This window comes from Strix aluco, chromosome Z (genome assembly GCF_031877795.1).
Source record: "Strix aluco isolate bStrAlu1 chromosome Z, bStrAlu1.hap1, whole genome shotgun sequence".
NCBI lineage: Eukaryota > Metazoa > Chordata > Aves > Strigiformes > Strigidae > Strix > Strix aluco.
The window spans coordinates 40,649,486-40,677,178 of NC_133971.1; the positions used below are offsets into that span (position 1 = coordinate 40,649,486).

At 37.9% G+C, this 27,693-nt stretch overlaps 1 protein-coding gene across 6 annotated transcripts in view; it reads left to right on the forward strand.

Annotated features, from left to right (window-relative positions):
• Positions 1-27,693, forward strand: part of PCSK5 (proprotein convertase subtilisin/kexin type 5) — a 256,533-nt gene that overhangs the window by 42,590 nt on the left and 186,250 nt on the right. For all 6 annotated transcript variants that reach the window (XR_012621526.1, XR_012621525.1, XM_074811734.1 and 3 more), the window contains exon 3: positions 7,108-7,221. Coding sequence is in view for 4 of the 6 variants with exons in the window: in XM_074811734.1 (XP_074667835.1) it covers positions 7,108-7,221 (114 nt within the window). In the remaining 2 variants the exon portion in view is untranslated. The remainder of the gene's footprint in view (positions 1-7,107; positions 7,222-27,693) is intronic.

Sequence of the window (27,693 nt, forward strand, 5' to 3'; positions counted from 1 at the left end):
TCCTGGTAAAGAGTCCTTCCACATCTTTCCTGTAGGCCCTGTTTAAGTACTGGAAGGCCTCTATAACGTCTCCCTGGAGACTTCTCTTCTCCAGGCTGAAGAACCCCAACTCTCTCACCCTGTCTTCATAGGGCAGGTGTTTCATCCCTCCAGTCATCTTCATGGCCCTCCTCTGGACCTGCTCGAGGAGGTCCATGTCTTTCCTGTGCTCAGGACTCCAAAGCTGGACCCAGTACTCCAGGTGTGGTCTCATGAGAGTGGAGTAGAGGGGGAGAATCCCCTCCCTCGACCTGCTGGCCACTATTCTCTTGATGCAGCCCAGGATACAGTTGGCTTTCTGGGCTGTGAGCACACCTTGCTGGCTCATATTCAGTTTTTCATCCACCAATACCCCCAAGTCCTTCTCTTCAGGGCTGCTCTCAATCCACTAATCCCCCAGCCTGTATCCATGTTTGGAATTGCCCTGACCCATGTGCAGGACCTTATGTTTGGCCTTGTTGATCATGTGGTTTGCACAGACCCACCTCTGTAGTCTGTCAAGGTCCCTCTGGATTGTGTCCCTTTCCTCTAGAATAGGAACTGAAGAACAGTTTTTGTGTTATGGCCTATTCTGGGTGAAGAACAGTCTCATGTTCTATCTCTGAGAGTGCCAGCCTCACTCCTGTCCTTTTCCAGCCAGGTCTATCAGACCTCATGTGTATATGAGTCTTTAGGCAAGTGAAGAACGAAGTGTGCCAGGTGCAGCGTGAGACTGTCCTCACAGTGAGGGAGGATGCTTGCCCAGAGCAATTCCTCTGGAAACAAACTCCAAGTAAAAGTGCTGCAATGCTGTTCAGTGCCAGCTTTCCACATGATGAGTGTTGCCCCTTTTGCTGATCCGTCCTGGCTCCATACAGATTCACTGCTTGCTTGGTAATACTTTCCACATCCCCTATCTGAGTTTTCTCTCTCTTTTCCTCTTTAATCTATAGTGTTCCTGTGGCACCCACTTTCTTGTTATCTGAGCAGGAATTTCTAATTTCCTTCTTACAGGCATAGGACAGATTGAGGTGAATGATGGCAGTACAAGGGATAAAGCCACTATTACATTTGGGAGTGGCATCTTCAGCCACTTTTCTTCACAGACTGAAGACCCACACCTTCATGTTTATTTCTGCAACATCAAAATTATAGCTTCTTGTATGGAATGTGTAACCTACTTCAGAGTTAGGGTGGTTTTCTACCCCTTGCATGTTTTCCTCAAAGTGGAAATGATTACACCTTCAGCTTGCTGGTAACTTCTTCTTTATAGTAATGCCATTTTCACATATTGGACTTGATGTATTTTTAATCAATTTGAAAAAATACATTCAAGCAGACCCTCTCTGAGCTGTATATTTTTATATACATATATATACATATATTTTTTATATACAAAATATACAAAATCTGTATATGTTTGAAAAAGTACTCTTTCACAAGAGTGTCTAGTGTTTGTACATTAAAAATCACACTGCTTTAATAAATTAGTGGATTTTTTTTTCCGCGTGTTAATTTTTTTTCCATTTTTTCAAATTTTTTTCCACAGTTTATTACACTGGAGGAGGTCTTACTGCAGCATACTTACATGGGACTCCTTTCCCTAGAATGCTATTGAATCAATGAGAGTGAAAATGGTAGAAAGTAGTTTTGTTTCACACAGAGATAACATTTCAGTATAATCTTTAGCATTTAAAGAGAGTGGTATGCTTGAATTAGCTCAGCAGCTTTTATGCCATAGCACTGTTCCATGCAGGTCTGTGAAGAAGAACTGCATTGTGCACAGAACAACCTTGTGAGGAGTGAAGTGAGGAGACTGGAAATGGCGATTTTTTAAAAAAATAGTTTGGTTTCCAATCTGGCTTGGCTTAGATTTCTAGACATTCAGGAAATGGAACTTTTGATGCTGAAGTCAATGGGAAAATGTGCACTGTTCCCCCTCAGTAAGTGTGACTTTATGGAAATGTTAAAATGCACCTCATTGTTTGCATACAGTCTCCTTCTGGCAAGAAATGGGAATCTGTATAATCAATTACTCCAGAGATTTTCCTTCAAGGGCTTTGGGTTAGTAAGTGTGGATATTTTCTAAAAGAAAATATTTTTATACAAATGAGTTCTTTTCGTATGGAATCAAACAAATCCAAGATATACCAGGCATTTGACAGTGACATGTGGATGAATACCCATAAAATACTCAAAGGAAATATATGTCAGAACACGAACATAACTGCTGAGTCTTGACCTTGTGTTCCTTAATATAACCCAGTGATTGTACAGTTTAACTTAAAACTGTCAAGTTTTCCTGTTCACTTATTAGAGAAAAACCCCAAACCCTATGGTTCAGTGGAGTAAGCTATTCTATTTATATAGCAATGGTATTTTCTGTAAACTAAATTTTATGCACTGTCTTTTCAGATGAGAAAATTGTCTTCCTGTGCCATTTTTAACTATATTCTAGATGGCTGTATCAGAACATCCTCAGAATAAAAACAATTAGTAAGCAGATCTCAACATAAGGTGTTTGCTAAAAATCTGCCAGACCAGGCTATAATCAGGACCGTGATCAAGCATGTTGTGATATTTTAGGTTGCTCTGTTTAGCATCCTCATAGCAGTGCACAGTCATAGCCTAGGAATGATCATTTTGACTTCTCCCTTTCACTGATGTGGGTATCTGTGGTGCTCAAAGTGAATCCTAATGTTTTACACCAGGTTTGTCTAGTTTGGAGAAGAGGAGACTGAGGGGCAACCTCATTGCTCTCTACAGCTTCCTGAGGAGGCAAGGTGGAGAGAGAGGTGCCTATCTCTTATCCCTGGGATCCAGCAACAGGATGCATGGGAATGACTTAAAGCTGCACCAAGGAAGGTTTAGACTGTACACCACCAAGAGAGTGGTCAAAACTGGAACAGGCTTACTAGAGAGGTGGTCAATGCCCCATGCCTGTCAGTGTTTAAGAGGTATGTAGACACAGCCCTCAATAATAGGCTTTAACTACTGGTCAGCTGTGGCAGCTGGACTAGATGATTGTTGTAGGTCCCTTCCAACTGAAATTCAATTCTATTCTATTCTATTCTATTCTATTCTATTCTATTCTATTCTATTCTATTCTATTCTATTCTATTCTATTCTATTCTATTCTATTCTATTCTATTCTATTCTATTCTATTCTATCCCATCCCATCCCATCCCATTCTATCCCATTCTATCCCATTCTATCCCATTCCATCATTAGAGAGCTACCTGCACTATCTTCCCATATGCATACTCAGGCAAGCATGTAATTTACCCCACTCTGTATGAAATCAAATGGGTATTTTACTTACAGCAATTATATGCATACATAAAGTTGTCACTAGGTTTTATGGGAAGACAAGAAGTTATGTTTCTTTTTCTGGCTTTGGGTCTGATCATGCAAGCTGCACAGCCCTTCTGCAAAATTACTCTTTCGTATAGGCTGCCCAGGGAGGTGGTGGAGTCACCATCCCTGGATGTGTTTAACGGTCATTTAAATGAGATGTTGGAGGATATGGTATAGGGGAGAACTTTGTAGAGTAGGGCTGATGGCTGGACTTGATGATCCCAAGGGTCTTTTTCCAACCTGAATAATTCTGTGATTCTGTGATTCTGTATGTTTTCCCTAACTTTGCTAGGAGCTGAGGAAATAGGAGTTATGAACAACATCCAGCTTGTAATAGGGGCAGGCCCTGCAACAGATACATAATCTGGAGTACAGTCACTTACTTTTTTTGTTAAAAGGTGGTAGATAAGATACGGAAAAATATTTATCCATAACTCACTAAAATCTTACCACCTACTATACTACAGGCTTGCAGATTAACTCAGTTGATACAAACTCTTGTACAAATATATGCATGTACATAAATACCCACATATATTCAAAATTCTTTATGTGTCAAATTATTGTTCCAGTAAACTGGAATTGTAGAGTGACACAGTGTTAATGTTGCATAGACTAAATAACTGTCTGATAAGTGTTCTCAGAAATGTCTGCAATAAAGAAAACAGAGAAAAGGAATTAACTGGGTGTTTTTTTGAGGCATCAATGTATGCATGTGTCAGTCTCCACAAGTACTATGCTGCCTTTATGTTTCAGTCAGATATTTGCAGCTGAATAAGCAGTAAATAAATGAAGGCAACATATTTTCACAGTGGATAGTAGAGTTTTGCAATTTGCCTTGTCAGGAAAACCCCTTTCATTTATCCATATAGAAATGGTATTAGGTTGTTGAAGTTCTGCTTAAACTTGTGTGTTGCATGGGCTCCTGGAATATTTTACGCTCCTCTGGCTCCATTTACAAAAGAAAGGTGTTTTTCAAAAACTCACAGTTGCTGATGATAGTTCTTATAGAGGCTTTGATGCACAGGAGTCCTTAATGGTAAATTATATGCCCTGGGTCTCTGATTGACAGCTTTTCTAGGCAAGAGTAGTGTTTGTGACTACCTTCTTCCATTAATGTTCATGCATCTAAATCAGAGGTAGCATTGGTAGAAATCCTCTTCTACAGCGTCTATCTCATTGGTTTTTCTTTGTGGACACTTTTACAACACCATCAAATTTTCAGATTTTGTTGGTGGTAGGCATTTGTAACTCTTCCCTGCAGACTCAAGATATGAATCTGTTTTTGTAATGAGTTACCATGCATGTCATGATGTGCTCTGTGTGCTCTTGGCCTGTGCAGTGTTGAAATTTCTCAACGTGGTAACATACTCACGTGATTAATTCCTGCAGCTAAGGATGAGTCAAGATGACAGTAAATACTCTTGCAGCATGGAAGACTGAGATCCCTCACTCAGCTGAAAATGGTTGTGGCACTGAGACCCAAATGTCGTAATAAGGCTTAGAAGGTGGATCTGCATAAGCCCTGATGACCATGATTGCTTATTCAGACCTGTTGAAGCTTTTTTATTATTGGTTGCTAAATAATAGTAATAGAAGTGAGGTCCATGACCTATGGCTATTCAGGCAGCTGCGGAGTCAGAGGTCAAATGGTACATAGGATGCCTTTCAGTTGGCTTCAGATGTGTTGAGAGGTCTGGACTACCTGCAAGGAAAGAAGCTTTGAAGAAAATCTGTTGTGAGAGTCTAGAAAAGAAAACATATATTAGCAGCAAGTGACAAGGTATTAGCGTTCATCATAAGTCAGTTATAAATCAGCCTTTTTCATGGACAAGAGATCTAGTTAAGAGGATTGTTGATCCCACTTTAAAGCAGCCATAAGGCTTAGTGTTACCAAAGTCTTGTGGCTTTCCCTTGTTTGGCCTTTGCCTAGATACACTCTGTATCTTACAGGCCTCCAGACTTTGTTACATCAAATGGTGCCTAAGACTGATTAGCTGTCTGCTCCTGCTGAAGGAACCTCTGGATCCTGTAAAATCTGAAGGGGGCAGTCAGCTCTTGACTTCTTGAAAGGGCGTGCATCAAAATGGGTTTCAGCCTGAGCTGAAACAGGAGCACAGTAACCAGGAGAGAAAGGCACACTATCAAATTTCTCTATTCTTGTAGAAGTGGAAAGGGATCTATGACTCTTCCCAGAAGATTTAACAGAGAAATGGATTTCAGTGTGAATACTACCTGATAGTCTGTATTCTTAATCTGCATAATTTATCCTCTAGAATAATACTCTTGACTCTGAAGTTAACAATTGGGAAGGGGGAAAACTCTTTTCTTCTTTATAAAGAAAACCATGAGGCCTTGCCAACCTCTATGAGTGTCCTAGAAATCCTCTCATGCTGAATTCAGGGATGTCTTCTTGTATTTTCATCTGACCAAGAAGTAGAGGCCAGAGTGGTATTCTAGAGGTGGAAGAGATAATCATGGTATGGATCTCAAGCAAAATTTCTGTAATGTCAATGGACCTATGTCTGTCTAGAATTTGAATGGATCCACAGCAGAGGGATTAGCCTGCTAAGGGAAAACATTAATACCATCTCTGACAAGTGACAAAGAAATACATGAGCTGAAAGTAAACTTATTTTATATACTTGCAGTTTATGTGCATACACAGATACTCATAAGCAGCACAAATAAAAGGTTCAGAGTTGCCTGCTAGTATGAAATGGCTGTCTTGCTCGGAGGGGTGAATTGAATTTTGTAGTTATATCTCATGAAACAATTCAGCAGAAATATGAACTGTCAGGAAGCTAGATGTGTGTAAATATAACTTGGGTTTCTCTGTGTATAGTTTATATTATTTACATTTAGAGAAACTAGCTCCCATTTAGAATAGCTAATGCAGAAATAACTTCAGAGTCCTGTCTGCTCTAAGGTTGATGCCACTGTTGGTGTCACCCTTTCTGGATGTGACATGAATCTTTGTAGATGTGTAGACAGGCAAGAATATAACTTTCAGAACTCGATTTTTAACGCTTATGTTTATTTTCCTGTTTCAAGGTGTTTTTTGGTGGTGGTTGTTGTTGTAATTTGACCTGTTGCTCAGTACCCAGCTGTTTCTCCCTGCTGAGAACTTAGTATAAAATAAAGTTCCAGAGTGCCTGGCTGAGAGAATCTTGGCAAAGAGACACTTTGCTAAAAATACAGTTTAATTTTGTTTTTTCACTCCAAGTGGTGAAGGTGGTTTAGATATTGGTTCAACAAAATACTTGAATATTTTTCTGAACGTTTTTGGGTTTAGGAATAGATTTAAATAAAAATAAAAAAAGAAACCAAAACAGCAAAAAACCCACACACTGTCATAAATTTAATTAATTTCTCATTGTAATATACAGTTACATTTTGTAAAAATAACTGGTTTTATAAATTTGAAAGAGACACTAATCTAATAATGAAAAACTATAAAATAATAGCATTCAAAAGATGATAGCCAATGAAGTCCTTCTAGCAGGGGATTTAAGTAGTTGTTCAGGGAGATTTGTAACACTAACTAAATTGGACATATTCCTTCGTGAACAGTATGCCAAGGTGAGCTGTGCTTTTCCACTGCCAAAATGAACTCTTTAACATGAAATATGTCTTGGACTATGGTAATGGGAAACTTCCCAAGATTTCACACATTTCTTGATAATCTCCACAGAACCCTAACACTTCCCATATGTTTTCCTGGTTGGCAGGTGGAGTGGATACAACAGCAGGTGGTTAAAAGAAGGATAAAGAGGGATTATAAACCTGGTGGTACCCAATCCACTTATTTCAATGATCCCAAGTGGCCAAGCATGTGGTACATGGTAAGTACATACAGGGTCATTTACTCTGTTTCATGCTAGTGTTTAGTTGTCTGCTGTGATATTTTGAAAAGGGGCAGAATAGTATGTTAAGAAAAAGCAAATTTTGGTTTTTTTATGTAACTAATGAAGGTCTGTAAACTCCTTACAAGTATAATAAAGAATTCCTAGTGGGCCCTGCAATAGGAAACATTTATTAATGCTTTCATTCATGAATGCTTCCTATTGCAAGATGTCTTGGGAATTACTTGTTAGAGGATAAACTTTCAGCAATGGGAAGGGAGGGAACTTAGCCACAGTCTGTGAGAGCAGTGAAACCACTTGTTTTCAATGTGCCTAATTCACTGTCTCAAACATCAATGTGATATAAATGTCTTGTGTCCTGAAACAGGAGAAAAGAGCCTCGATCACTGACTGTTCAGTGTTATAAATACACTCTCATTCGTCATGAACAATTATATTGTTGAAATAAATGGATTGTGCTGTTTCGTGTCGGACATGAGTTGCATGTTTTCTGAGCAAAATGGTGGATTTTTTGGCCTGATTGTCACAGTTAAAGCCTGGAGTAAAACTTTTGTATTCACTGTGTTTTAAAAATGTCCTCATTTTGCCTAGGAAGGTGCAAATCATAGAAGCATAGAATAGTTTGGGTTGGAAGGGACTTTTAAAGGTCATCTTCAACTAGATGGGGTTGCTCAGAGTGCTGACCAAACTGACCTTGAATGTTTCTAGGGATGCGGCATCTACCGCCTCTCTGAGCAACCTCTTCCAGTGTTTCACCACCCTCATCATAAAAAATGTCTTCCTTGTATCTGGTCTGAATCTACCTTCTTTTAGTTTAAACCCATTACCCCTTGTCCTACCACAACAGGCCCTACAAAAAAGTTTGTCCCCTTCTTTCTCATAAGCCTCCTTTAAGTATTGAAAGGTGACAATAAGGTCTCCCTGGAGCCTTCTTTTCTTTAGATTGAACAACCCCAACTCTCAGCCTTTCCTCACAGGAGAGGTGTTGCAGCCCTCTGATAATTTTTGTGGCCCTCCTCTGGACCCAGTCCAACAGGTCCATGTCTTCCCTGTACTGAGGACTCCAGAGCTAAACACAGTACTCCAGGTGGGGACATATGAGAGCAGAGTAGAGGGGGAGAATCACCTCCATTGATCTGGCCACGCTTCTTTTTATGCAGCCCAGGATGCAGTCGGCTTTCTGGGCTGTGAGTGCACATTGCCGGCTCATGTCCAGTTTTTCATCCACCAGTACAATGAAAAGTTGTATTTAGTAGCAATTGACTCCAGCTGACATGTCTCCATTTTGACTGATAAAAGACTTACTCTCTTTCACTACTGTCCTGTTGATTTACTTCTAAATCTCCACATGTTGTTTTCTCACTACATCACCTGTGTTGCTGACAGTAAGACACTCAGAAGGTTTTATATCTTGATAGATTGAATTGCTTCAGATAGGGAAGAGAATATGAATTGCTTCAGATAGGGAGGAGAATATGCCTTTCTGGCAACAATATGTAAGATAATTTTCCTGTAAGTAGATACTGTCTTTTCAGGTATTTTTTTACTTTCAAAGCATTAGTTTAGTAGTGGATGAACAAGATTGTCCTAACACACTTTTAAAAATATTTTTAAGGTTTTATTCATTTCATTCTGGCTTGTAATTCATTGTTGCATACCCCGAAAAACAAAAAAATGTCACAGGTAATTTGTAACTAACAGTAAACAGTTCCTGTTAGTAAACTCAGTCAGAAGTCCTTGTCTTCACAGATAGGTCATATGAGTATGTCATCAGTCAGAAAGTCTAGTAGCTTTGCTACTCAATTCCTGAATTCTTGTATTTTAATGAGAGGATAAGTAACAACTTTAATTCCAAAATTTCTCTTATTTTTATTAAAGAACTGTACTACTGACTCTTCTTTTCTGATGGAAATATTGTTTCATATTACTCTTTCTGAGCTATTAGAGATCTATGTCTTTCAGGTAGTAACTCTCCTCATACAGTAGAAATCTGTTTCATTTCAGTTTAATCACACTACTGGGTTGATGTAGCTAAGGGGGTTTTCCAGCAGTTCCACTTTGAAAACAGATTTTATCCAAAATGTAGTTCTTTTGTATTATTTTGGGTCATGGGATCATGGCAGGTCTTTCTCCCAGTTTATTGAAAAGTTTGTATTTTTTTGTCTCCTTTAATATGTATGTTTATTTAGTCTGCCTGTCCTACAAAAATGTTCATAAGGTGACAGACAGATTCAAATAAATGGCAGTAGATGATGATACTGTGTCCTGTCAGTTCTTATTTAAAAAAAAAAAAAAAAAATTTCAGCATTTTTAATTGAAACTAGGAAATAACAGTGATTTACCTTTAGGTAGTCTGCTGTTATTGCTACAGACTTTCAGGTCTGTGTTAGACTAAAAAGCAGGAGGCCAAATTTCAAGAGAATAATAGTAGTAGTCAAGCAAAAGCCCACTATATATCATGTAGGGAAGCTTATGTAATTTTTCCTTTGTGCTCCTAGATTTGTAGACAGGACTTTTAGTGCCAACATAGCTTTTTGCTGGAAGTAGATTAGTGGGGTGTTTTTTAACTGATAATAGATGCTTATAGCACTTGCCTCTAATTTTGTTTAGGAAGGTAGCAGTCTCCTATTTATAAATCAGTTGTGTTGCATAGCCACACTGTTTCACAGCTGCCCCACCACTGCCACTCGAATACAGAAAGCACTTTAGGGTAGCAAATGGACTTTATTGTTTGTCTTGTACAATTTTCAGAATATTGTCATTTCTATACCTGTGGAAGAAAGTCCTCACTTGCAGACCCTCTGGGAAGAGGCTATTCCCAGCTGATTGTATTTATCTCTACTGAATAACTCTCTGTTTTTGCAGGATCTTTAGTAGTAGTGTTTTGATGACATTTTGTTGAGAGAGATCAGTAAAGTATTAGCAAGTACACTATTTCAGCAGAGAGAATAGCTAAAAATATGTGAATGGGTTGAGTTCAGGACTGACTTGGGCCATCACCAGATATGCTCATATGACTGTATTTGTGATTATAACTACAACTACTTTTGTTAATCTTATTTACCTTTATAAGTTGAAGGGGGAAAAAAAAAAAAGGAATTTGAGGTTAGTTAATGGTTTCAATCATTGCTATGTCAGAAAGAGGTTTTTAAGTTGCTGGCTGCAGATGTGTTATTGAGAAAGTTATAAAGTATTATCATGTACAGGTTTGCACTTGGGTTAATAAGTAACTTCGTTGTGGGTTAAGAACGATACCTTTGGCCGTTGAACTGGCATAATCTCTAACAGGGCCGTAAATGTAGTTCAGATTTGTTGACACAAGTTCTTTTATTCAAAGACTTTGTCAAGGAATATCTGATTTATGTTTTTCCTTCCCCAGCTTTTTCTTCACAAGTACCACCCCTTGTAATTTTAATTGTCTGGGCAACAAATAATCCATTTTCATTTGCATGGTATCCATGTCAGGAAGTTACAAGCGGAATTCAGGTCTTCTTTCTCTTTTGGGCCGTCACAAAGTTTAAAAGTATCTCTCAAAAACTGTTCAGTGAACAAATTAAAAGGTCTTTTTTTTAATTGCTCTGTTTTTTTTCCATTCAAGGTAAGCACACTCCTAGAAAGAGCAGAGAGATTAGGAATATAGGTATTTAGCACTTTATAGTTCTGTGGAAGCCAAAGCAGACAGAGCTTCCAGAGCCACTCATCACCTGAACAAGTATACTTGTACTTTTCATTACCAGGGGATTATCTATTGAGAAATTACAGCTTCACATGCTTTCTGGTAAGGAAAAGGCGATTTTCTTCTGACTTCCCTCCCTCAAGCAAGGAAAGTTGGAAAGAAACCAACCGCTTTATGATGACCTCTGAAACCTAGGCATCTGTGCTTAAGAGTAAAATAGAATATTTTTATAGATTTAAGTAACATGTGAAACTTCATCTGTTCAGCTATTATTTGAAACTGACCTACAGAATTGGGTCCAACTTGCTCAGAATGAGCTGATATCAAAGGAATAAAATCAAAGGGAAAGAAGGTTTCTAGTTAATATCCCCTTCCAGATTCTGAGTCAGGAGAGAGGTAAGTCCTGTATGCCATCCCCAGAACTCAGCTGTCTTTGTATCATCATGTTATATCTAATAAATTTCTTCTTTTTCATTGATGCTGACAAAATAACCTGTTTGTCAATAATGGATGAACTATATACAATCAGTTTGCATAACTGAAAGAGGTCAAAGTCAACCCTGAAGTCCCACTGCTATCTGAAACTGTTTTACTTAACTTGTAGTAATAACAAACAGTGTCTTTGGAATGACTAAGGGGACTTTGTGTCTAACCAATTTCACTGTACCTGTCAGTTGCTTTAATGAGTTTCCTGCACCTTGCCTGCCTGGAAAAATGGTCATAAAAACTAGAGGAGGTAAATACAAAAAAATTAAAAATATATGCAGAGATGTGGTTAATGTAACTAACTTTGACTTAATAGACTTCAATCACAAGACTCTCCTTGCTGACCATTTTGTTTTGCTCCCCACTTCTGAAGAGCTTTCTAGTAGTCAACTGAAACTGGAATCACACAGGCACACAAGCACACCTTTCTGCAGCTGTAATCTAGCTCTTCTGTGATGCTGGGCTCCATTGCATATTTTTTCAAAATAGAATGTAACTGCAAGAAATTAATTTAGCCATTGTTTATTTTTTAACAAACCATTAACAAAGATGCTGACTATGTCTTTGCAATCAGTTCGGACAGGCACAAGTCTTTTTCGACACTGATCAAGGGTAATCCTCTCCAGTACTGCTATCATTCGTTCTATTGTTAATAATAATTACTAGTGCTGACAGGATTCTCTAATTTGCAGAAGTTTCCACTTCCTACCAGGTTCTTCCCGCTCTGCAAGGCCTAGGTACTGCTGGGCAGCAATCAAACATATCATAGGATACTTCTGTGGGACTGAGAATTTACTAAAGGAGGAGTATGATGTTTGGATATGTGAAGCTGGAGGCAGAGGCACTGTTCTGTTTGAGTACCTAAGAATAAATATATGATGGTTCAAGTGTATAAGCCAAGTGTTTTGTTATCACTGTATGCCACTTCATGAGAGAAAGAGGAAATGTGTATCCAGAGGCTACTCCTTATAGCAGGAGAAGGTATGGCACTGTCAGAGGGAAAGAGGAGAAAGCTGGAACTTCCATTGCAGTAAATCACTGGGGTGAGATGGTATTCCTATGAAAAACTACATCATGAAATAACAGAGCAACCCACAAAAATAAATAATGTAACTTTAAAAATGGTGTTATACGCGGAGAAGAAGCTAGCCAGCATTTCTAAAATGCATACTTGGGAGTCATCCTGAAAATTTTTATAGCAGTGAAACTTACCTGAGAACATAGGGAGATAGCTGACAATATCACTAAAGTTGTAAACCATAGCAAGAAGTAAAACATGGGAACTTTACTGTCAGCTTCTCAGATAGAAAATGGGTGAGATAGTCACATTCATAAGCTGCTTGGGATGGAGGAAGAAGGACACCACTTACTACATATCTAAAGAAAACACTGTCTTTTAATTGCCATTGTTTAACACATCCCACACCAACAAAAATTATAATTAAAAGTCTCACTGAAGTAAAACTTTCATTTTGTTTTACATGTATCTTGGGTCCACAGTGATGTCAGCTCAACTTCTGTCTTAAATCATTTTAAGGTGTGTTTTTGTTGTTGACAGCTATGAACGAAGTACTTCATGTTTTGAAAATTATTTTACTTTTTCAGAATGTCCTTCCTTTTCTCAACCTTTGTTATTTTCTCTTCACATTTATTCCTTGTTATTTCTTCTTTCTAGACATAAACCGTGCTTTGGGAGTCAAAATGCATTTGAAGGAGTGCTAAGCAGACAACTTCACAGTCTTGTTTGGAACCTAAAAAAAGGGCATTGTACCTCTCCATAGACTGTTAGTTTTTTCTGAGAGGTTGCAATATAATAGAAGAGGACTGTTTTTACGTAGTCTTTTTAAAAATAAGAAAAATGTATTAGGTAAATATAATGCATCTCACTTGCTGAAAAACTCACATTTTCTTACAAAACTTCTGAAAAGATATTCTAATAGAAATCTGTAAACCTAAGAAAAGACACAATCCCTGGCTGTGCTGTTTCTACAACTACTTATATTATGACTTAGCTCTGGGAACTTTTGAAAGAACATTCTCAATTTCTAAAGCTGGACTGAAAGGACAAGCATTTGCACAATTCAAAGTGTTTTAGGGGATTCAAGGTGGAAAAGGATTATAGCAGTGCCAGCTGGGCACAGTAAAACTAGGTGACTGAGCCACAGTGGAAACTAACATTTACAAATTACTTGGTGAAAAATACTTGGTGAATTACTTGGATGAGACAGCTATATAATATTGTTGCACAATTATAGATGTAGTGTGATGTTAGTGAGATTTTTAGAAAGCTGATGAAGATAAAAGACTTGCTGGAAAGCTTAACTAATCAGCCAATATTTATCAGTCATACTTTTATATTTGCACTGTAAGATTTGTTGTATAGACAGATGAAATATAATTTATACAGTCCATGCAGATGGATGAGATCTGAATTAGTTGCATCTAGAGTTGGCTACCTTGAGCTCTGATGCTGAAACCAAACCCCAGGAAAATTTGCTTACTTTTCGCTTTCAGTAAGGACTGTGAAGTCAGCATTGCTTTGAGCTTTGGTGAAGGATCTGGTGAATCCAGCTTACTTTGTTTTTTCAGAAAACTCTTCCAGTATGTTACATAGTGCTCTCCAGTTACATTTGTGAGCTCCCATGTGAGCTATACTAGCACTCACAGGGAGGGACAGACGCTCCTGTTGTGACACGGTATAGCTGATTCTGGACGGCAGAATAGGGCTAATAAGCCTTTATCGGCAGTGAGTTACGTGAGTCTCCTAAGATCCTATAGCCGTGAAATAGGGTGGAGGTAAAGACTTAGACAGGCCAGTTGCCTCCTTTATGCCACTGATGAGGTCTGTGGAGAGTTGGCTTATCTTGTGCCTCTCTTCCAACTCCAAGTGTGAATGGCAAAACAGAGAAAAGGGCTTTACATCCCTGGCCTGGCCCTTAATGAGGTCAGCTAAGGCAAGTGGGACTGTGGAATGAGACAGCAGGGACAAAGGAAGGAGTGACAGACACCTGATGGACCAGGCTGTAGAGAGGCGGAGGGCAGAGTAGATGTCACACTGGGTCCGAATGCAAGCCCAGGTACAGGGGGGACAGAATCTGGGACAGAATTTCACTTGCCACATGCTAACACCACAGCAAATGAATACATGTCATCCTCCTTTATGACCCCCTAAAAATTTATTTCCAACCCACCTATGTCAGGCATTGGCAGCTAAGGAAAACCCTCACTCTCTTTTCATTGTCCTCCCAAGAATTGTTCTTTCTCTCTTTCCATTTGTGCAGTGGAAGCCAAGTCATTGTTCTTTCTGAGGTGGCATAGCATGCTTGTAAGTGCTTTGCATATGTTGTAATTTGGTTTGGGTTTTGCACGCACTTTTTGTATTTGTGGTTTTTATTGCATGAGAAGGTCAAGTTTTTGATGGTTTAGGAACTTCAGATGGTCTGTGACTTAACTTCAGTGGAAGTGCTGCTAGAAAGAATAAAGCTGCCTGTAAAATCATTACCTTGCAAATCTGTGTGTGGAAATACACCTCTTGTTCTCTGTGGACATAACATAGTAACATAAGGTCAGGTAATATACAACTTGACCTAAATTCATTTCCTGTTGGAAGATGATGTCATACTTTAAGTAATCAAAAACCTATAGAAGTGGATTTATCCTCATCTACTGAAAAGAGTTTATTAGTGCAACTAGTTTAACAAGATTAACAAATAGTTTAAAGACAGAACGACCAGATAGGTTACTTCATCTGTTCCTCTGGGACATTCAGTTCTGGTTAAGCAGCCCTGGAAGTCCCAGGAAACACAAAATGGAAGCCAGCACTGTTCAGGGGTTGTGCCAGCATTTTCACTGAACCAAGAAGCAGCAATACTGAAATCATTTCCAAACTTGCTTTGGGAAAGATTTTCCTGAGTGTCAAAGATTTGGAAATAAATCATACAGCAATAGCACACATTCCTCTGCCTATTTACTACAGTGATTTTATCTTCAGAGGGAGTGTATCTACTTTTATCTTTCAAAAATTTATTTAAAATTGGATTTTTTTTTTTCTGGGCAACAACTGAGTCACATTAAGAAACTGCAGGTACTTTTCTGTTTAATGTCATTTGTGAAATATCATTTGTGTATAATACTGTGTTTTTCTGAACTGCCTTTTTCTGACTAGTTTCTGCAATTAATAAGGGAATGATAGTGCCACAAAATCTTTGCTGACTTTCTGATGAGGTATGTTAAATATCTGTCTTTAGCTTTAGTTCAAAATAAACAGCTAACAATAAATTATGGAATATAAATTGATATAAAATCACTAATATTAACAATTATAAAGTGTGCCATCCTGGAGCTACCTCTCATAGCACTTTTTCAGGAAAATAATTCACATATACACAGAAGTACATACTTCTCTAGAAGTACACTTTTTCTCTTTCCAAAGGAGAAGGAATTTGCCAATCATTATCTTCTAAGAGTAGTTTTCCAAGAGCAACTGCTTAGTTAGCTACCCACTTTTCAGAATTTTTTAAATCAAAATCAAGTAGCAAAACAATTTATTTTGTTGTTCAATACTGTGCATTTTATCAATGTTACTGAAAAAAAGGAAGAGATAATTTAATTAATTGTAAAAAATACTGCTTTGTTTCAAACACTGTATTTTTTTGCTATTGTTTGCATACTAAAATTGCAGATTCTTTGGGAAAGAGATTGCTGAATATTATATCTACTTAAATATTTTATAGCTTTTTCCACACAGAGAACACCATACAAATATCAGGAACAATGAAATGACCAGAAGTGCACAGCCACAGTACAGAAGAATCCATTCTGAAGTTTGCCTGCCTTGTGGTCTGATTGTTAAAGAATGAACTGGTGTGGCATGTTCAGTTTGCCCTCATCAGAAGCAGACCCATAACCTATGAGACTTATATAATTTCTGATACAAACAATAGCTATATTACTTTCCAGTCATGGAGCAAAGATTAGTGTGCTTCCATAAGGCAATTTTTTAACTGTTCTGTACAGAGGAGAGCCTGGTCGTGTAGTGTCCTTTGCAGAGGAGAACCACTATTTAGCTCTAGGATGTTAGGTCTTGTGCCAGTCTTTAAATGTCATTTTGCCTCTCTTTACTCTCTTATCCTGTGACATACGATACCATGAGAATGGGGACATCAAAACACTAGGTTTCCTGATTCCTGCATCCATGCTCTAACACATCTTTCTGTATATCACAGGTGCAAATGTTGTGACTAAAACTACAAGTACACAGAGGACCTTAGTTCTCGCTGACCCTTTTTTGACCTTAATTTGTGCTCCTTTTTCAACCATGTTTGAACAACCCCCCCCCCCCCGCCCAAATAATAACAAAACACCAAAAACAAAAACAACAACACAAAACCCCCCAAAAAAACCAAAAAACAAACAAACAAAAAAGACCCCAACAAAAACAGAAGAAGCAAAGATAGGGAGGATGGAGACTTCAATAAAGTGTGTTCTGCACCACTTCATTAGATGCAGGTCATCCCTTCATCTTTGACATTGCTTATAGCTGCTTCTAATGTCATGAAATCTCTGCTGTGAGTTACATCTGCTGCTCAAGCCCTGTGAAGAGGATTTTCTTCTACAAAGACAAGAAACAGCATAGGAGACTACAAGTGTAGCAAACTCTATCAGTGCCATTTTGGAGAGAAATCCAGCAAGTGTTTGCACATCTGCATGACTTTTAAATACAGTTTCAATGAAAATTAACCTAAATAAATTATGTGATCATTTTTAATTCAGTCTTTGAATACAGGAGACTGTCAGCACAAGACCCCAAGTCTCCTCAAAGAGAAGCAGGAGGGTTTTTTTGTAAATATACCAATTCTAAGGTGTGGAGCAACACCAGCAACATCTGCGCTTGCTCTTCTGCTGTGGAGGTTATAAATTCTGCAAAAACTTAAACACTGGAGGTTTCAAAATAAACTAATTCCCAGCAAACAGCAGAAATGCATGGTGATCAGAGGGAGGAAGTGCGTGGGAGGGAAGAGTCTCAGACTCCCCCAGGAGGTGCAAGTGTGAATCTTTTACAGTATTGATACCACTTTTGTCTTACCCTTTCTATTGCATTAGAGTCCACTAATCCATGAGTACCATGCCATTTAAGCATATAATTGTCCTGTCTTTATCCGGTTTTATGTGAATTCCTAACAGAACAAATCATTTTGAGTTTTGAAAACAAATCAAAACTATATTAAACCCAAGCAGTGTAAGCACAGAAGCCTAAGAAGAGGCAGATATACATAAGAGACTAAACATTAAGTATGTAGTGGGGTTTTCCTCTTCTGTGTCTTTCAGATAAAATAGTTTCTTAATAAACACTAAACTACTGCTTGGGAGATAGTGTTTTGGTTTTTATGAATATCAGCTGCTGGTTACAAGATTACATTTGGAAGCCAGAAATCCTGTTTAGAAAAAAATAAAGACAAGTTAGGCAAAGAAAAAATGTTTCTGAAGTTAGAAAAAGGTTGAATAACTTTTCCTTTGTTCAATTTCCATGTACTCTTTCACATCCAGGATTAATGTTGAATCAGGAGGAGACTTTTTTCCTTACAAGTCTCCTGGTCTGGCTGCAAGTAGGCTGTTGAGGAAAGTTTGTTAAGTGCAAGCTTTCAGACGCAGTGTTTGAATGGGCTTTATGTTATATCAGCTGCTGAAACACTGAAATCCATATATCCTTGATTAACTAGGTCCCCATCTACATGAATTGAAATGTGGCTAGAGGAATTAATACAGCCTACTTAGAAAGTGTTACAGCCCTTACATCTTGGTAAGCAGTTGTCTGCTCACAGAAAACATGATTCTGGTAAAAATCCCTGAATTCTTGTAGCCCACTGAATTTGTGTTTCAGGACTTCCTTGGAGCCCTCATCTAATGATGAAGTTTCCCAAGACACCAAAGACAAGCTCGAGGTTCTGTGTGTCACATCCTACGACCTACAGTATCTTTGCCCCCAGCTTCTCAATCCTGTCCCCATCGCTTGCATCATCTCTTATGACTACCTGAACAACAGAGACAAAAAAAAAAAAAAAAAAAAAAAAAAAAAAACCCAAAACTAACCAAAACACAAAAAAGGAAGAAGGGGCAAGATTAAATTTTCTGACAACCCTGAGAAGTTATCTTGGTTCAGCTTTCCTGAGGATTTTGACAGTTTTGGGTGTCTACTCTCTTAGTTTTGATTTCATTAGATGTGTTTGCTACCCTCATATGGTTTTCCTTTTTAAAACATTGTCTCCTGGAGTTTCTGTCCTTCCACTCCAGATTGGTGATGAACTACTACATAAGAGGATAAAAGTATTGTGAAAGTGAAAGCATTCTTCTATTTTATGTCTGTCCTTTGAAAATGGTTGTCCAAACCCACCATAACAATGACCCATTTTTTGCTTAATAGGGAAGTTGTGTGATACTGACCCATGAGAAAACAAAAATCTGAGAGGTTCCTGTCTTTTAAGCCCACATGGGGGATGCAGTCTGATTTCACTATGTCTGTCTGCTGCTTCTTCTCCAGTATTAGAAGGTTTCAAGTATTGACTACACTAGATGAAGCAGCTTTGATCTCTTTTGGAACTTCAGACATGCTGATAGCCTGAGACTGTGTTATACATTGTGTAAACTATTACCACTGAAACAATCTGAGGGCTAATTCAGTCAATGAATGGATCTAAAAGGGTGGCTAAAACTACTTCGTAAGCTTGGTTTGTTACTTTGCCAAGCCCTAGAAGAAGTCTTAGTTTGTCTCAACATTTGAAAGACTCACACACAAGATTTATCCCGCAATCTAATAGGAAAAATAAACGTGAGGCTGAGCCATGGATCTCTTTTTGCCGTTCAACAGGTAGAAGTTGTAGGTATGAGTGTGACTGAATGAAACAGAGGTTATGATGCACATTGCCTCCAGGAAGGCACTAAGCAACAGAGATCTTCTGATGCAGTTATGTTGTATGAGGAGGGACAGGAACAATTTACATGTCTCTATATGTGTTTAGATAAATTCTAAGTCATCACCATTTTTGTGCTAGGCAGTTTTGAATATGGATGCTACTAGGAAATTAATACACATAGGAAAGTTCAAATTAAAAGTGAAGCACACAATGCCAACATTGAGCAGGTTTCCCCCATTTTTCCTTTCTGTAGCAACCTTGTGATTATAGTACACTGCATGAAATTGTTCATTTGATTCATGTGTTGGTTTGGGGGGAGAGAGAAAAATACAGATCAATCAAAATATTTAGTGTGAATTGAAAAGCTCTCACCTAGATTCTTGTTTTCCCCTTTGTATCCATGTTAAGTCCTGGTGTCCGTAAGTCAAAGGATGATAGGTCAACTAGGAGAAAGTGGTTGAACAGGAAAAAAAAAAACAACCTTTTTTGGCTGTTCATAAGAAAACCAGAGAAATCTTTAATAATAAAGTGGCTGCTTGCAATAATGCTGTTAATGAAATGCTGTGCAACAAAGTATACAGGCACCTGATCAGGTCTCAAGCACCGCAATGAAATTAGTCATCCACCTGAAAGCTTTGCAGATCAAGGATAGATTTAAGCATATTCCTAAACTTTAGCGTGTACTTACCAACATTATTTGGCTGCTAATTGGCCTAAATTTTGTGTTTAAATAAGCCTGTTATTACATTGTGATTACTTTTTAGTTGGTTTTGAGGATTGTTTTATGTCAAGCTCTAGATCCATACAGGAATTGATTAGGTTGTCTGTAACAACGATTTGAAATGGATCTTCAGATGAATCAATACAAAAGCCTTATTTATTTTATACATGCCAAGGTCATAAAAACAAAACCAACTTTCTTCTTGCTTTTCCTATAAACCTTTTTTCTTGAAAGATCTTTATCTTTCGTACAGATAGCACAGCAACCACATAAACTTGTATTTTTCTCTTTTGAAACAATCCATACTTATGCAGAGATGCTCTTCAGTTAAAATTTCTATATTTTGCTCCAGAAGTAATAATTTTTTTTTCAATAATTATTTTCACCCATTCCTAAATGTAAAGGTCAAAGGGGGAAAAGACTCAAAATAGCACCTCATTTGAATGTTTCATATCAATTCCCTCTGACATTAGTGCTTTGCATATTTGAGTTTTATTCATAGTAGTTAATGTTTCTGTGCATATTTAGAGAGGAGTTATTCAGGATATGCTTATATTTAAAGCAACACCTAACTGCAGACTCCAAAACTCCCTCTCTAAAATTATTTGAAGGCAGTTAAATGACTGAAAAAAGTTTACTTCTCCCAGATAATACTTCTTACTGAGGCTACTGTGGAGTTCCTGATACAGAGCTGCTTTCATCTCACAGAAGCCAGCATCAGGATCTGAATTCCTTTGGTTGATTCATTCCACAGATATGACAGAGCATTATATGATCATTTCATTTGACCAACAATCAGTACAACTGGTAATCTGCAATCACAAGCCCAGAATTTCTAATTAAGATGCAGTAAGACATACATATATTAAAGATCAGATTTGTAAGAGAGTGATATCTAAAGAGAATTGTCTTAATGATTAACTATTAAAAATCTTATACCTTGTAGTGGCATGTTTATCTTGCTCTGTACCTACTTTGTTGGGCCATTCTCTACTAGATTAAAGAAATGTTTCCCCTTCAAAAATATCATCTATGTTACTTGCATGCTGCAATCAAGTCATGTCTTCACCCTCTCTTAGAAAAAATTAATTCTTTGAGCTTGTTAAGAATCTCTGTAAATTGTGTTTGTAGCATTTGGTTGAGAAGACAAGCAGCAAGGACTCATTGTCATTTTCCAAGAGCACCCTTTTTGAAACATTGGTACTAGGCACATGCACATGTCATTGCAGGAATAGTGTCATTGCTGTCATTAAAAAAAAGTGTGTTAACCCACTTTTCTGGCTATCCCACTGCTTAACTATCAAAGAATAATACATGGCTTCATAGAGGTTGTGGATGACTGTCTACCTTACATCTTAAATTCTTTTCACCATTACAGTGTTTCTGGACACTTTCTCTCATTTTATGCCTTTCACTCTCAGTCCTATGTGCATAATTTTGTGTATAATTTTATATAAAATTATATTACAAACACACCACTTAAATAGGTTCACCTTCATAAGTGATCAAGATCACTCTGTCTCTATTGCCATCATTACTTCCCACTCCACTAATTTCTGTGTCATCAGATTTGAGTGTGCTGTAGGAAAATGTAATTTTAACTTTCCCGAACTACAAGGAAACATTGTAGCCTCTTAAGATTTGAGGCTTAATAATTGCACATGCTCGGTAAAGTTTCCTTACTGTATCTGTTAAGCCATCATAATGGCTTCAAAGTACAAACTGACATGTCAAATCCTCTGTTAGGTTCTTTATTAGTGGCTATGTTATTAATTGCTTACAGATTCATACTATGTCTCTAATGGATCCAAATATCTCATTACAGGTTTTAAGTAAATAAAAATGTTTTTGTAACTGCCTGATGTATTTACATGTTAGAATGTGACAGTTGAAAATAACCAATTAGTTTACTGGAGGTACATTGTTTCCCTGAGAATTCCCTCTTTTACTTGAAAGACCCTTTTTAACTTTGCAGTGTGTTTTTGGCACACATTCAAGTTAAAATAGTATTTTCAGTTAAACAGCAAAGCCAGTAGGAGAGACAAAACAAACAGGGAAGAGAAGATCCTTTTACAGCTGAGATTTGATAATGGAGAAAGCTGAAAGTCAGAAGGTCAGCTGACAGGAGTCACAGAATAGAAGGATAGAGACAGTAGGAATGACAAGGAAGAATGCAGACCTCAGAAAAGAGGAGCCACAAGGAGTATCTTATAGCTGTAGTACCAGGAAAAGCAGTGGACTCAGAGGACTTGTCAACAATCATAAAATTAAGAACTCTTACCTTTATTTCTGGCTGTGTATAGCTTTCCCTTCTGACAAAGCTCTGATCATAGCTTTCTATGGTACTTTCTCTGGGTGTCTCATCTGCTGATTTCCTGTGGGCTTTAAGATACACTGCTGAGGCAGTTATCATTAATAAGTATCATTTAAATGTTGAGACTGCCCTACGCACAGACTCTATATAAGCCTGCAGCCATGAATGTGATTTTCTTCCTAGTCCCAGTTAGACACATTATCAAGTCTTTGATGTGCATAAAAGGTGCTTATACTGAGGTTGTGTATTCTGTCTGTCTACAGGAATATATTCCTCTAGTATCAGTTCAAAATTATTTTCTCAGACCAGTTCCACATATTCAATTACTTTATTTGCAACTGGGGAAAGTTCCTTCATAGTACTGCTGCAGTGAACACAATCTAGGTGTCTGTAGTGATAAAGTTGGGGTTTAGTTTAGCAGCAGCACCCCAAGTCCCTTAAAGTTCTGTTACTAGAAAGCTTGGTCAATATCCAGTTCTCCATAAAAACAGTGTTTGCAAATATATTTGACTTTTCCAGATCATTTCTGCAGTGTCTGTATTTTTTGAGATAGCTTGAATCCTGACACGTTGCTGAGATGTACTTTAAGACCCTTTGCAATTTTCACAACATTTTTACATTCATTGCCTGTTTTGCACAGTCTTTCATGCACAGCTGTGTCATACATCTCTGGACTAACCTTCTTCAGCACTTCAGAAAGACTTTAACATTTAATCAGCTGGGTCAAACTTCCTGACACAGTAAAAAGAGTAACTGTGTGGTACTTTTTTGCCTTATGCAAAACTTTTGTTTTGTTTTGTTCTTGAATAGCCTTTCGTTTTCCTTCCCAGGCCTCCCTAGATTTCTCTGGGCTAGTTCTCTCATTTCTGCCAGATGATCTCATCTGCAAAATATAACTAGCCACTCCCTCTAGTGGTTTGGCCTTATCTACCCAGGTTTCTCTTATAATACACAGTGGGCCTTGCATTCATCAACCATAGCATGTTCAAATGGTGAAAAGCCCACTGGTGCCTAGGGCACTTATTTCCCCTATAGGCAAACTAAAATAGCAGCCATTCATCTTATTCTGATCCTGTACTGTTAATGAATTCTCACAGCATGCATTTCAGTGTTAGATTAAACATTTCTGTAAGGCTGTCTAAGGAGGGTATGGAGTGATTTTAATACTTCTGTCTCAAGAGAATAGTTTCATGGGCTTAAAGTTTGTCCTCTGGCAAGTTATAATCTCCTCTGACATACTAGCTAAGCAAATAACAGGACCAAGGGTACAGTAACCTGATGGCTTTTTATGGTTCTTAGGGAAAAGGCTTCTAGGTATCAAGTAGCCTAGATGTTTATTGCTTAAGTAGAAGCACTGTGAAACAGTTCCAGCCTCAGGAGCTCTATGTTTGCCTACAAGGAAACAGGAAAAAACTCTTTCTCTATTACTAATAGTGGAGTATGGGATTGTCATCGTATTTTGACCTACATGTGCCCTGCTATTCCTACCCAGTTTTGTCCTTGAGGAAGAGTAGGGACATGTATCTTCCCTTCAGCCTCCTGAACAAGTACTGCTGTCTCACATCCCTCCCTTTCTCCCTTCATTCTTTCCCCCAGGACATCTCACCATTAACACCAGATGTCAACAGGCTGTTGTCTCATGGATCAGAGGGACTAGACCACAACATAAAATAGAGAAAAAAGAACTACAGTAGCACAACAGTCCTTAAAATTTGCTTATGAGCATTCAGAGCTGACATCTTTTCATCTGTCTCCTCACAACTCCTCTTATTCCTAGAAGTTCATAATATTCTTAGGAAAACAAGTTCCCTGGTCCATCCTAAGTCAGCTCCATGTTCACCCCCACCCCCAGCATTCCCATAACAGCATATCCTTCTTAAAACATCATTTGTCTCTTCCCTGTAAAATGAAAAGATAGGGGAAGGGGAGGGAAGCAGGTTTGTATATACCTTGGCCTCCTCCCACTCTTACCAGTCTCTGGGAAGGTTAATGATTAATTGAAGCCATCTGCTCAGAGACTTCTGTCCATGTGGTTTGTTCAATTCTGTCACATATGTTCACACAAAGTCTAAATAAAATCACCTTCCTCTCCCTTGCTTCTTAACAACTTGAGGTAGAAGTAATGGTCTTTGACTTGAAACAACTTAAAAAGTAAATTGTGAAGAGCCTGTCTTCAGTATTGCAGAAGGAATCCTTAGAAACTTATATAAACTATTTTCAAGCAAGACTTACCATCTCTCTGTTTAATTGTTATCTTAGAAATAATGTAAAACATCAAGTCTAATTTGAGAGAGAGAGAGGGAGAAACTTGGTCTGACTAGATAAGTGTGACTCTATGAACTGATGCATTAAAAAAAAAAAAAGCAACTTGGGACTTTCTGTAAAACTGTCCTATTTTTCTTTCCTTTTGGGGACTTAAGAGAGGTCAAATACAAATATGAGGCAGAGACCACAAGATATGGTAGAATGGAAAGAATTGTCTCTCTGAGGAATTATTCATCCTTCGTGAATACTTGATCTCCAGGATTGATGGTGCACAGCTGAGTCCAGGGAGCAGCTGTTCTTTTCACATATTGTCCCTAATTAATAAAAGAATTGCCATACTTTTTTTCCCTAGACAGGACTTCAGGCAGGTAAAAATGCATTAACTTTTGATCTACCTTGCTGGCCTTTTGTTGCTATGTAGGCTATTTTTATAGTAGTGGTACTATCAGTAGTAACAGCAGCAACAGTGGTAACAGTCATCATAATCTTGAGAGAATGCAGCCACATATAGAGATATATTTCCATGCATGCTTCTTTCCTTCCTGCATTTCTTAGAAGTAGCCACAGGCTGTGGAAATTATTTCTTTTCTTCCCTCTCTGTCTCTTGCTGACTCCACAAGGCATTTTTAGCTACATTTCTTTCTTTGCCTTGAAGGAGTCTCTTGTGTTGCCACCACATGGGAAGGAAACAGGACTAGAGGCAGACATCCTAATGGAGCCACAGGTCATGCCCCATGTAGAAAGAAGAGGTGATATTAGAGGCAGATTATTTCTGTGCCTGCATGTTCCAGAACTTGCAGCTAGGAGAGAAACTTTGCTGTCTGTAGACCTAAAAGAAGGGGGAAAGTTTCCGACTCCTAAAAAGGCTCGCTGTAGTCAGCCTGTGCAACATGGACATACAGGTCTTCCCTGAATTAACTCATGTTTAAGTCAGCACACAGGTTACAGAAAAATAACCAGTGTTGACTTTAAAAAAGTGCAGGTGATGGAAAAGCAATGGAATTGTCTTGAATACAAATTTAACACATTATGAATTATTCTATTTTTGGAAAGAATAGCAATGTAATTACAGCCAAAGAAGATTTATGAGCTCCTTATTTTTCACTGCAAAAACCTATATATATAGGCTTGCAAATTATTTGTGTCTCACTACAGCCACCAGATACTCCTATGAATACAAGAAGCCCTGTTGTATTGATTTCCTGATCTCCTTCATTGCTTAAAGAGGCATAAAATAATGTATGTCCGTGATTGTTCTTATTGGCCTCTAAGTGTATTTTTGTTTGTTAACTTAAAGAATCAATAAAGCTTAAGAACCGAATTCATCTCTGAAGTAAATTAACAAACCCTCTGAAGTTGCGCAAGCAATAGATTGGTGTTAAATATTTAATATGGTACACTCTTGAAATATTTCTCTGGATACAGACACAGATTAAAATAAGTAGCAATTCAGTAAAGCATGACTCCAGAAGTTGGACAGTATTTAATGCAAAAAAATCTCATATTTGAGATGAATCAGACTTTATATTATCTGTCTGCTTCTGCTAGAGCTTAAAAATCTTTTGTGCAGCAATAATCAGAAATCATTTAAAGATGAAACTCAGAAGGAAATAATTTCCTATGCAGTTAACAATTGCTGTGTATCATGCACTAAATACCAGGTTATGTCTGAGAAAAATTTTTTAAAAAATCTGCACATATACCACCTTCTCTTTCTAAAAACCTTTGTTTCACTTTCTGTTTATTGTGATGAAAGAAACATAAAAAAATGTGAGAAATACTTTTAAAAAGAAACATTATTTTAGTAGTCTTCTTAGAAAATGTAGCTATCAAGTGCTTGCTCTAGAGAAGCCAAAAAATCATTTCAGTAGATCACATTAGCTTTACAGGTTATGATGCTTTTCAAACCCTATTGTCATGATTTCTACTACATTACATGCACCATTTTAATAAGGAACCTACCTTTCCAACTCTCGTGATAACCTCCCTGCTTACTTCTTTCATTCCACTTAAAAACTGCATCACATCAAGAGCATAAAGAAAATAGAGTATTTGTAGTTTTTGAAGGAAAAGAGAGAACAATTGGCAAGTTTTAACTTAGAACACTGCACGAAACTGTACCTCAGAAAGCTGAATGTAGCATCAGGATGTTTCCTCTACTAAAGTTAAAAGCTGATAAACTTTGCTGCCTGTGCATTTGCCTGGACCAGCTAAGATTGCCAGTGCCCCACATTACATTTCCTTCACAGAACAGGTAGATGGTCTCTGTTTTCTGATAGCTCCACAAAATGCCAGGATCCATTCCTCAGCCTTGTGTGTCCCCTTCTCCCTCCTTGTGTTGATCAAGGTCAGTGCCTAGGTCCTTGACTGCCCTTCTTCCTCTATGTGCGATCTTGGACAACTTCTCCTGTTGTCCTGTCCATGCTCTCAGGTTAGTAGCTGACAAAACCCCCTGATGTAGAGAATGTGACTGTAGTCTGATTGTTTCTGTCTGTGCCAAAGACAGTTTAATTACTACTACTTAATTACTACAAGACTGTCTTCTTGTTCTTCCTCTTCTTCTTCTACTTGTTTTTCTTCTCAATACTAAAAGAGTCTGTATTTTCTTATCTCTGTCTGGGAACTAGTATTTCAGAGTTTTTCTGGGATCAGAAACATATGTAATGTTCCACTAAATGAGATCCAAGACCTGCCAACTCACAACTGGTCTTTCAAATTCTAATTATCATGTTGTGTTTCTCTATATCCCCATAGATATTGACAAGATCTTGTCAAAGAACTCCTTGTAACTCCTTGTAACTCAAAAACTACAGGAAACCACTGCAAGGTACCTCATGAAGACTTACAGAAGGCACAGTATGCCATTTCTGAGAGACTGCATGTGACAGGATTAGAAGCTTCTGTTTCTAGTCTATTTTTACAGACTAACAGGCATTGTGAAGAACAAAATAGAATTTTATAGTAATTGATCTTTTAATTTGCTTCTGGTCTCTGGAATTCCAGAAGATTTTGACCATTGATATGATTCTTGATTTCTAGTTTAACTATTCAATTTTGTTATTGATCCCTAACTGGATAC